The 11,705-nt window shown below is 40.4% G+C and overlaps 1 protein-coding gene across 3 annotated transcripts in view; it reads left to right on the forward strand.

Annotated features, from left to right (window-relative positions):
* Positions 1 to 11,324, forward strand: part of atrx (ATRX chromatin remodeler) — a 33,571-nt gene extending 22,247 nt beyond the window's left edge. For 2 of the 3 annotated variants that reach the window (XM_036214092.1, XM_036214091.1), the window contains 5 exons: positions 4,075 to 4,224; positions 6,121 to 6,237; positions 6,897 to 6,992; positions 7,109 to 7,237; positions 9,577 to 9,798. In XM_036214092.1, coding sequence (XP_036069985.1) covers positions 4,075 to 4,224; positions 6,121 to 6,237; positions 6,897 to 6,992; positions 7,109 to 7,237; positions 9,577 to 9,798 — 714 coding nt within the window. Of the gene's footprint in view, positions 1 to 4,074; positions 4,225 to 6,120; positions 6,238 to 6,896; positions 6,993 to 7,108; positions 7,238 to 9,576 lie in introns of all 3 variants that reach the window. The other variant, XM_024283003.2, reaches the window with a different exon arrangement.
* Positions 11,325 to 11,705: the final 381 nt, after the last annotated feature.

The following is an 11,705-nucleotide window of genomic DNA, read 5'->3' on the forward strand; positions in this document are numbered from 1 at the left end:
CAGAAAAACTGAACAGACACGCTGAAGTGTGTGAATTTGATTTACTTGTATTGGACGCTGCTTTCTTGCTCTTCTAAATGAGTTTCCTCTCCTCTGTCCTAGTATAACCCATGTCATCTTTTCTTCAGCAATCCTCCTGAGCATCTGTTGTTATGACTCTGCACTTGTCCTCCAAATGTTCAAAGAAAGCTCTGTACGGCTTTTTTTTTTTTCTCTTCCCCCGTTTCTCCCTCTGGCCTCTTCCCTGCATGATGAAGGGTCATTATTTTAAAAACCCTCTTAAACCTGTCTCTTTGCTCTTCAGAAAATCTAATTGGAGACAAAGGAAGCAGGCGTGCTTCCCTTTAATGACAAAGAAGGTCTTTGTAGCCCAGACTTGAGATTTTGACAGTCCCCTCCACCACCACCCGCTCCGAGATATTTTAGCCTGCTCCTTGTTCATCATACTTGTCTTTTTCATCAGACGTGCTGCTACATGTGCAGGAAAAAGTTCCAGTGGTAGGCTTTGGGAAAATATTTATACAACATTGTGTTGCTCCCTGCAAATGTTGCTGCATCGCATGCTGTCAGTCAAAGTGGCATGGTGGGAGCATGCCAGCGTGTTCGTGTTCCCAGCAGGTGACGGCTGCAGCGGTCATTAGTTTCTGACAGGAAGGCTTAAACGCCGTGGACAGAGTGCACTCAAACAGCAGAACTCGAAAGAGCAGACTGGAGCAATAAAGCACACCATGCCTGTCTCATTATAGATAGGAAGTCCCTCTGACCTTAAAGAGAAATTCCCCCTTAAGTACTATTTAAGCTATATATCAGTGATTAGAGGATTGGGAGGTATTTTGGTCAACCATTTCTGTGCCCTCCATCAAGCCTGTCAATTTTGATTTGGGAAAGTGGTGTCTCACTCCAAAAAAACATGTCAGTACTTGTTGGATTGCAAAGAAATAATAATAAAGATATTATTGTTACGGTGCATAAGAGAAAAAGTTTGATCAATAGAGATTTTTTTATGTTAAAAAAATATATAAAACTCAAATATTCAACAAGTGTATAAAAAAGATTTCCATATGATTTCCTAATGAAAAATATAGTTCATTTCCTCTTTTTATTAAGGTATTTTTACCTTTTTCACTCGTTTGCCACCACTTACCTCCTGGGATTGACTGAAATAATAAATAGCAAAAACTTGGCTGCTGATGGACTGAATTTGAACTGGGTAACACCATTTTTCAGCTGTGACATTTTTATCAAAAATTGATTTACTGCCATTTTCTAAGCAAATCCTTTTTTTTTCTCTAAAACTTTTTCTCCACAACGTCCCGTTTAATCCCTTCAAAATCCTCCTGACTTACGAACAGCCCCAGCTGGCAGGCTCTTGCAGGAATAGACCCTTCTTCTGCTGCTGGCTCAGGCTTGTTTTTATAGTTACGTGCTATGTTTACAGCCCGTTTGTCTTTTTTTAGATCCTTTTGTTACAAAACTATGTTTTTTATAGGGCTGATAGCGACTTTAACCTATCCTTTGGGCTTTTGCGGAACAAAAAACTAGGATCTGAGGAAAGCGGTTCTAGAATCTCTGCTCATATTTTTGTGGGTTTCTGCAGATAAATTGTTAATAGTACGCGAGTGGAGTAATGTGTATCACTGGCGTGCAGCTGGTGGGAGTTTTGACTGGCTATGTTTTAGTTATTATAAATATCTGAGACGGTCGCATTCCTGCACTTGGATCCCTCTTGGCCCCCCTGGTTGCTATGACTAACACACCTGTGTGTCGAGCAGCGTCTGGCAGACTCAAGTACTGTATTAAACACAATGTAACAACGACACACAAAAAAAGCATTTTTACACCAGCTTTTTTCAATGTTTTCTTTTTATTTTTGAATATTGACAGTCAATTTCAGTGGTTAAAATGCTACAGTTACAGTATTTTTATTTACTGGAAGCTAAAATAAACTAAACTAATCCATGATGGAATAAGAGTATAGAATGGATGTAGCTCAGACAAAAAAAATGCATTTTTGCCCTGCAGTTTCACTACATTATTTCTTTATGCTGTCCCACTTCTGTTGGCTTTGAATTTTTCATCTGATCAGATCTTTCTGTAATTTTTATTGAAATTTAAATAAAAAAAGTGCAACAAACAAACCAGAAAGTATATAAGTAAAAACCTTTTTTCTCTTATACAGTATTGAATCATAGAATCATCAATAACGTGTTTTGTGGTGGCTCTAGCGAATGATGATCTGTCTCCTTTCCTTTGGCGGTCTGCAGATATGGCCCAACGCAGCGTCCAAACGTAGATTCTGTGATGCCAAATGCCGCCCTTTCAAACCAAAGGCACGGGGGTTCTCCCATCTGAGCATCTGCCCACCCAGTGTCTTTAGCCTTGCAGTAAATTGATAGGCTTCACCAAGCATGTCCATAAGGATGACAATGGAGTAGATCGGGTTACCTACAATCATTAGAGCTGCCTCAGGGTGCACACACACGCATGCAGATCTCTGAGGTAGAAGATGGACCAGACCACCCCGGAGCCGTTGCTTGTGTCAATTACTTCCCAGAATGCACTTTTTGCACAGTGAAAGCATTCATTTGACCTGCTTCTTGTCTTAAGTGGTCCTAAACGTTCTTTTTATGCCTCTGAATGAAATACTTTCCATTTTGGATGAACAGAATGCCACTCTTCTGGAAATCCTGTGAGAAAAATGGATAAATCTGTTTAAAATGATGGCTAATGTTTGACTTTTTTCAACTATTTGACTCATGAATCCTCTTTTTTTTCTTATCTTTTTTTCAGTTTATTAAAGCTGTTATCTCTCACCTAGAAAAAGGCACCAGGTGAATTGCAATTCCTGCAAGTCATACGGTCAAAATTTGATGTTCAAATAATGCAGCCAAATCCCTACATAATGTTACAACTCTTCCAGTGCGTGGGTTGATATTGATGGCAGCTTTTATTTGACCTTTTGCCATTTTGTTTTGGAGCATCAGACCAGAAAAAGGTGCCTTTCTAATCAAGTCAGGCCAACGGACTCCTCTGTTCTGCTTTTATGTGCTAATTGGAGGGTAAAGCAGCAGTTTGAATCACTGGCTGGGCTGTTGCGTCAAAATGTTTGGGTCTCCAGGGGTGGCCTGGCTTGGTCCTGATTGAGAGTGATGGCAGAGAAACATAAACACATGTCAATGAGGAGCACAAATTGGTCCAGGATCCAGGTCTTTAGAGGCCGTGGCGAGAAGCCGTGCGTTTTTCTCCTCCACGTCCCGGCCCGTCTTTCTGTAACTGTTTGCAGTTGGGGACCCCCTCAGGATATCCTTTTGTTGTTGACATTTCGGGGCCGATATCATCCTCAGCCTTCTGTGATGGATTTCGTTAGTTGTGTCATGTTAAGTCGGTGCAATCACGGCTTCATTTGATGGTTTGATTCCCCCGATCGCCCCACCTTAATACAAATGGTGTTTATTAGGAGTTTTTATCCACTTTTCCACATGATCATTCTTCATAGTGGAACGAAGAGGCCAACTGGACCATTAGAAGGTCAATAAGGCAACTGCTTTATGATGTCATTTTCAGGTTATAGAGTTCCAGTTTTAAGTAACACTAAGTTGAGACAAAGAAAAGCAAACAAGCGGCAGAGACAGAGGACGAGAAGGAGAGTAATCTAAACCATGTTTGTGACTGAAGTCTGGTCCAACTCTTAATTTTACTCAGGTACTGTTTTCAATAACAATGCAAGCATAGAAACCAGTTTCAGGGAGGTATATTCTGTTTATGCATTTAATGGAAGCAACAAGATTAGGTTTTTTTTACCATTTCTTTTTCCCCTCTTGAATCATTTATAAAACAAACACCTGCAAAGTGTTGCCCTGATATCCCCACTGTGCAGACATAAAAAGGTTTTTACTCACGCTGGGACTCTTTTAGCCGCATTCAGTCACATTTAGGTTATTAAAGAATGATTAGATTGTTTTCTTAGATCTAAATAAAAGACGGGCTAGGGTGGAAAAAAATGTTGATTTTGGTCCTTGACGCTTACCTTTTGTGACTGAGAACCCATTTTGCTCCAATCTCTTGTTTTTGTAGGATCCCCTCCTGGCTGAGATGCTGCAGAACAACAAGGACCAGCTAGTTTGCTACCATGAGCACGACTCCCTGCTGGACCACAAGGAGGAGGAAGCTCTCAGTGAGGAAGATCGCAAGGCCGCCTGGGCCGAGTACGAGGCAGAGAAAAAGGTAGGCCCCAACCCCAACATATTCAGAGGACACACGAGTCATTCATTCTCCAAAACCCTGACATTAAAGGACAGGAACTCTCACCTGGAATAAGCAGATGACAGGACTTCCTTTAGCTTCAGCGATCGTCACCCTGACCAAACACAGATGTGATCTACCACACAAATCACTGAGGCTCTCAATGCACTGTCAGGGTTACTTACTGTAAGTGTGTGGGAATCGCAGAGGGTCCAGGACTCCTGCACCCACTTACACCCACCTTCCCCAGCTCTGAGCTCTCCTTTCTTGTGGGGCAATTAGTGGGGTTTATTTTGAGAAGTGCATGGGGTGGAGAGGACATTGGAAGGGGGTTTGCATGAGAGCAAGTTTTCTTTGCATTTGTGTAATCCTAGATTCTAATTCATCCTAATGAATTTTTCTTCTCTAACACTTTTGATTGAAGACGGTTTTACCTCCGAAATGTTTTTTTGATTAAGCAGAAGATTCACAATTTCCAATTTGCAGTGCAGCAAATACAAAAAAAAAGATTTTGGTTTGGTTCACTAATTATTAGGATGCAGAAATGTTTTTTATTGTTTTATTAACACAGTGTTTCTTTAAATGTATTGTTGTATCTAGACTTTTAGGTGAGAAAAAATCTAAATACATACATGTTAACCAAAAATTAATAATATTAAAGACCCACTCCAATGAAAATGGTGCTTTTAACATGTTATGGCATTTTTCTGATAATGGAGGAATGATATAATTTCGCTTAAATTCCATTTCTGAGTATTTCTTTATTCAAATTGTTGTAAATCAGGAGCAGACAAAAATCTAGGTTGGAAAAAACTTGCAAGCTTCCCTCTGATGCATCCAAATAGAGCCTTTCACGTCTTCGTTTTCTTCATCTGAGCTACCATTGATATTGCAACTTCACAACTGGATAGCTTCAATATTGCTCACCAGTTTTGTGCACCAGTAATGTTAGTTTGGGGGCTGTAAGCTAGTGGAAAGAGTAAACAGATGGATGATGGGAAGTGGGGATGGGCTTACTCCTTCCCAACACTCTAGCCCACAACTGAGACATTAATTTCTAATAAACTATTGCAGCTATGCAGAAACTATGTCCTAAAATATTTCATTTTTTTATTTTGACTAAAAACAGCAAAATCATAATTGAAAGGTTATGATTAAAATAAGTTTTTGGGTTTCTTGGTGTTTGCTTGGTGCTCCAGACTAATGCAGGATACAGCTGAACAATGGCAGCTATATGAAAACGAGGACTTCAGATGTCCAGATAGACGTTTGTTGTGGTTTTTCTGAGGTTTTTTTGTAGTGTTTAGGCTTGCACACCTGTCTCTGACCAGGTCCAAAGACCCCTCTTGGCCCCCGACACACACTCTTCCACCCACTACTACATACCGGATGGCCAAATTACAGGGCATGAAGAAACCATCTGCAGCTGAGACTGAATTACATACAAACATCGGCATTCTGCTGGCCTTTACTGGGCCAAGACTGTTTACTTCAGGTCACGACTCTCACACGCACACACACACAGACGCTGGATTCAGCAGGAGCTGGCTGATACTGCATGCCGTGCTGCTCCTGCAGAGGGAAACAAACTAAATGTGGAAAGAGAGGAGAGCCTCTGCCAAAGGCAATCTTCACATCGTTTGCATCAGGATGGATTTAACTTTCTCATGACATCAAACATATAGCAACTTTTTGAGTTAGATTATTCCGATAGGGATGGTTTGAAATGCAAGTTGTGATCTTATGCTCTTAGAATGAAGCTCCCACCTCCCAGGTCAAGTCAGTTTCTCTCATCATGTCTCAGCGGTTCTTAACACCTGCTAAATTGGCTCCTGTCTCCCCCCCACCCCCCGTCTCTTCCACCGTCTTTCATCTCAGGGTCTGTCCATGCGGACCAACTACCAATCACCCTACTCTCAAATGGACATGGGCAACCCCAACTATGTATCGTACAACATGGCAGCTTTGGCCTCCATGACCAACCAGCAGCTGGAGGTAAGTAATGAGCTCCACATGCCCCCCCCCCCTCTTTTTCTGTCTCTCACCCCTCCCTCTCCCCACCCCTTACCCCACGGCATGGCGCCCCGCATTCCTCAGACCCCACTTCTAATTGTGACAACAGCTTAGCGGCGGACGGGCCCGGCTCTGCCCTCTCCTCCACCTTACAGTTCATAATGCTCCATGTCTGGGGCAGCAGCTATTATTACGCCGAACCCAGGGAGACGACAGATGGTTCAAGAGTCAGTTTGGGTTTTCTAATGAGAGGAAGGGTGTAAAAACACTGAGGAACCTCCTGATTTCCTCTAATCTTTGCATTGACATGTTTATATTTATTCACAATTCTTGCCACTTGATCATTGCACATCTGAAGTAAATACTAACCTTGGTGAAGAAAACGGCTGCTTATCTAACATTTGCTGCTGATTAAGCTGTTTATTTTTGTTGGTAGTGGTTAGAGTTAGTGAGACACAGCAAAATTGTTCAAATGCAGGCAGTAAAACAAAACGTTGAGAGCAGATACTGCTGGTTTGTCATAGACTTTTGTAGTTTTTACTCCTTTTCTTAGAGGTTTGTTTAAAAACGGATTCCATTCTTGAAGAATATAACCAAAAGGGGGTCCTGCCTAATGTTTTGTGTTTCCTTCACTTATTTAGGATCTCATCAACCAGGGACGGCAGAAAGTCATTGAGGCAACAAATGCCTTAAAAACTCTGCCCCGGGAGTCGCTGGAAGATATCATCGCAGAAGTGGTGGGTGTCGATAGTTATCCAGCTCAACTCTGCAGCAAAACATTACAAAATGCTATTAATTAAATGCAACACGTTTTGTAATTGGTCACTTGTAAACTGTGCCGTCTCTTCAACAGTGGAAGGAAAATCCGGCCCTCACTGAAGTTCAGGTCCAGTCTATAGCTTTGGGGCGTCAAGCCACGGTGGAGATGGAGCTGAAGCGCCGGGAAGCCGTCTACAGAGACGTTCTCACCAAGCAGCAAACTGTAAGAAGGGCTCGCTGTGCACGTCAGACAAATGCATGCCAGATAAGCCAACTTCCAGTTTTGTTTTTGGCTGGTTAATTATGACCCAGAAATTGTAGTTCTCTCAACATAACAAGGAAAATATTTAGATGATGTTCATTGAGTCTTTAAATACTTACCTCATTATAAGATTCTGCATCAGCTAACTGCATTTATGTCATTTTAAAAATTGTTTTATAATTATTGTATTTTGTATTTGCACATCCCTGAGGCTATGTACACACTGGGAATTTGGCATGCCCATAGTGTTCACACTGGACAAATGGGGAGGGGCTTCTTCTTTTTTTTTTTTTTTTGCTATGTTTTACTAGCACATGTCCACCACCTACACCTAAAAGAAGCGCGGTGCGATAGGCTGAAGTGGAGTAAATCTCGCTCCAGGCTTTTTCTTTCACAGCTCTATTCCGATATGGGCCAAGAAATGGTTGTAAAAACTCACATAGAACACAAGAGTTTTAAACACAGAAGCCCAAAACGTGTGTTCACATAGTTTTTTCAGTGGAACTGGTCACTTATTGCAGAGGGCGGTGTGAACATAGCTTTTTAACATTTATTTTACCAGGAAATCTCATTGAGACTACATCTCTTTTTCAAAGGAGACCAGGGCCAAAATGCATCAATACAAGAAAATAAAATACAGTTAAAACAATTAAAATAGAAATAAAAATATAATGCAATTAAAATAGACTATAGGACAATAATTAAAAGGTTAATTAAATACCTTAATAATAGCCTAATAATACCTAATAAAGGTACTGCCAATAGATTGTACAAAATTATATCTTCTACTGCAGTCAATATGAGAATATAAATTATAAAAAACTTGCCTTGAAGAACAAAAAATGATTTAACTGAAAACATGTATTCCATTTTCAAATTCACTGATGTGATGAGAGCTACTTCATGTATTACTACCATATACCATTTACTGCAAGTTGTCCCACCTAAAAAGATGAGTTTGGTCTGTAATGGTCATCATCGATACACTACAAGTGTGAGAAACAGGATGGAATTTTGAATCCAGGAAATTACCTTTTTTCAATGAATTTATTTGAAGTGTTCCTGTCAAACAAGCAGGAATTCTGTTCCTCACAGACTTTTTTATAACGATCCTCCACTCATTACCTGTATTGATGCCACCTGTTTGAACTGGTATAAAAGACAGCTGTTCACACCCTTAACCAGTCAGACTCCAACTTCTCCACCAGGACCAAAGAGCTGTCACAGGACACCAAGGACAAGATTGTACTGCAGTTCTCGTGTTTAGACGGGCCTGGACATGTGCTGTCTCAAAGTTCTCCAGAGACCATCTGGATGATCCAGTGGAAGATTGGGAGAATGTCATCTGATTAGATGAGACCAGAATAGAATTTCTTGGCATAAACGCTAGTCAATATGTTTAGATGAAAAAAGTGGTGTTCTTGAGTGTAACCCAAGAACACTGCTGTGAGGCATGGAGGTGGTTGCATCATAATTTAAAGCTTCTTTACTACAGGAGTCAAGATGACTGAACTGTATTAAAGAATGGTTGAGGGGATTTGGACAAAAAACCTTCTCCCACCAGTGAGATCATTGGGTAGAAAACGTATCTGGATCTTCCCGCAAAAGAGTGATCCCAAACGCATCTCCATGGTAACAAAGGGGTCGCATTTCCAGGTTCTGAAGTGGTTTGCAGGAAACCATTGACCTCTTGTCACTGCCAGAGTTACATTACAAAGTCTCAAGGAGAATTTTTGTTTTTCAATCAAAATAGTTATTTTCTTCAACATTACACAGATAAATACTTTAAAAATCATACAATGTGATTTCCTGGGTTCTGATTTTACATTCGGTCTCTCACAGTGTATGACGAACATCAATGGTCTTTTTATGTGGGATAATTTGCTGAATCTGTGACTGATAAACATTTTTCCTCCCCTGTTGCTCTTTGCGTTTTGGTTTAGCTGAAGCCCAGATGTAGTTTTTTAATCATGAGACAAACATAAACTGACCATGTGTATGATGATGTGGACGAAAAAGTACAAAAAGGTGCAAACTTTGCTTTGCTCCTGCAGCTGTGAAGTCTTGCTGTGGAACTTTTATCTAAACAGGAACTCAAAACACTTTAAAATTGATTTATTATACTCTCACCAGGACCAGGAAAATTTGCTATGAATGATATATTTGTAATATTTTATTCATAAAAAGCAAAGTGTTTGATGTGCATGTTTAGATACATGTCTTGCATCTTTCATAGACTATTATTTTATAGTTGTGATCTTCAAACAAGAAATTAACATTTGAAATCTCTTTCTTTGCAGCTGATGATGTACGTACAGAAGCTCATAACCAACAGGAAGGTCCAGGAGCAGCAGCTAGCGATGGCTAACCAGGCCACCTACCTAAACCAGCTGGCAATGCAGAACGGCATGATGGGCGCCGGGCTCAGCCAGATGGACCTGCTGGGGCTGTACCAGCAGCTGCACGGCATGGGAGCACATCAAGGCGTGGGGAAGAACCCGGGCCCTTCCAAGGGCCTGTAGGTCAGGTGGACCCAGTCTCATCTTGACTCCTGGAGCTGACTCCCAGTGGTTCCCAAAGAGCTTAAAAAAAAAAAAAAAGAACTAGCTTGCTAAGCCGAGGATCAAGTTTTTTGATGATCCTGTCCACTTCAGGTCGGCTATGCTATTTGGAGACGGAGAAATATAATGTATAGATGACTTTGTGAAATGTCTGTTTGGGATTTCAGCAGAAAAAAATGTATATACTGTCTTAATGTTATTCATGTTCTATACCTTCATTTTTCATGTCATTACAGATGACAGATTTACCCCTCCCAATACTTTCAAGCATTGTATCCCCCCGTCCCTTCAGAAAGGGTTATTTAAAATCTAATTTTTATACTCTTTTAAATGCCTCGGTGTTCAGAGTGGGACCAGAATCTGTGGTGTCAGGACTTCGTCAATCAAACGTATAGCCTCGCTAGATTCTTCAGTGAGTATTTAGCTAAGCAGACAGCTGTTGGTGCTGCAAAGTCCTGTTCAGTTCAAGAACATGTCAGTGGAATTAAAAAAAAAAGATGATAAAAAGAATGGCCTTATAAAAATACATAAAAAATCTGTATAATTTAAGATTTGTTAAGACTCTTTTCTATTACGCTTTTAAGTGTTTACATTAGCTGTTGCTGACCATAATGTAATGCTAGTATTGTTCAAAAGTTGCCTGCCGGATTCTGTTTATTTTTTGTTTGTTTTGTAAAATCTCTCATTGTCACGTGTTGTCTAGCATAGCGGTGCGTTCCTGTTCATATTCCACTCCTGTTGACCCAAAGTCTGCTAGAGTGGCTGTCGATGCAGAGCCCAAACCCCCTCTGTCTTCAAATCTGAAGATGACTGGGAGGAAAGAAAAGAAATGGAAATGTTATTATAGTTTTTTTTTTTCTTTTTTAAATTTCCTGGTGTGTTTGGAGCAACACTCCCCTGTTCTCTCACCAGCCTCTTTCACTTGCAGTTACCTTTGGCACATTCTGGCCTCTAACCGCTTCAACTGGTGCAGCTGTTAAACAGGAGGAACATGGACATTTTTCACACAGACGTCTGCTGATTCCTGTGTTTGCACAAGGTGTGTTTCATAAATGTTGGCAAAGTTTATTTGGCCTCTTCTAAGAATGTTCTTATGTTAGTAAATACATTTTGCCATGACTATTACCTGCTATTATCTTGATAAGTATTTAATATAACATTTAATAAAGTGACCAAAAGAATAAAACATGTTTCAGTTGCAACATTTGGAATTGTTCATAATTCTTGCTTGGTAATAATTGGATTTATGACTTTTCAGTCAAGTTAAAGGATATCAATAGATTATTAAATGGGGGGGTTAGTAATGATTTATTGCAGTAACTTCTTTTTTTTCGTGCACCTTCCTGTATTTAACCACTACATCACTTTGTAGATTTTAAGTTCGATTGGTAAACAAATTTTAAAAAACCCAGCTTGTATATGCAATTTCTGTCTTTACCAGTGTTACAATACTTTTTGTTTGCCAAAATAAAACAAAAATACCTTCATATTTGCTCATGTCTTTAAATATATTAAGATTTTGCTTTCATCAGAGTAGAAAAGTCTACTTTCGAACTTGTTAATTGTAAGTTGTGCACGTTTAGCGTGTCTAACATGACTGGGATCAAACCTATCAGCATAGTTTGGGCTCTTGAAGCTGACAGTGTTCACAGATTTCACACTTGCAGGGCTTAGAGTAGTCGTCCCACTCTCCTCGCCCCATCTTTCATCTAGTCTCCCCTCTCCCTGGTATTGTTTTCATTTCCAAGTCTGCCAGGGTTTTCCCCTGCATGTCTTTGACTGTTCCACCCCCCCTCCACCCCACATGGCGCTGGCTCTCACAGTGCGCAGATATCTGCAAGCGGAGGAGCATTGCAGATGTTGAAATG

The sequence above is a fragment of the Oryzias melastigma genome, linkage group LG10 (genome assembly GCF_002922805.2).
Source record: "Oryzias melastigma strain HK-1 linkage group LG10, ASM292280v2, whole genome shotgun sequence".
In the NCBI taxonomy this organism is placed as follows: Eukaryota; Metazoa; Chordata; class Actinopteri; order Beloniformes; family Adrianichthyidae; genus Oryzias; species Oryzias melastigma.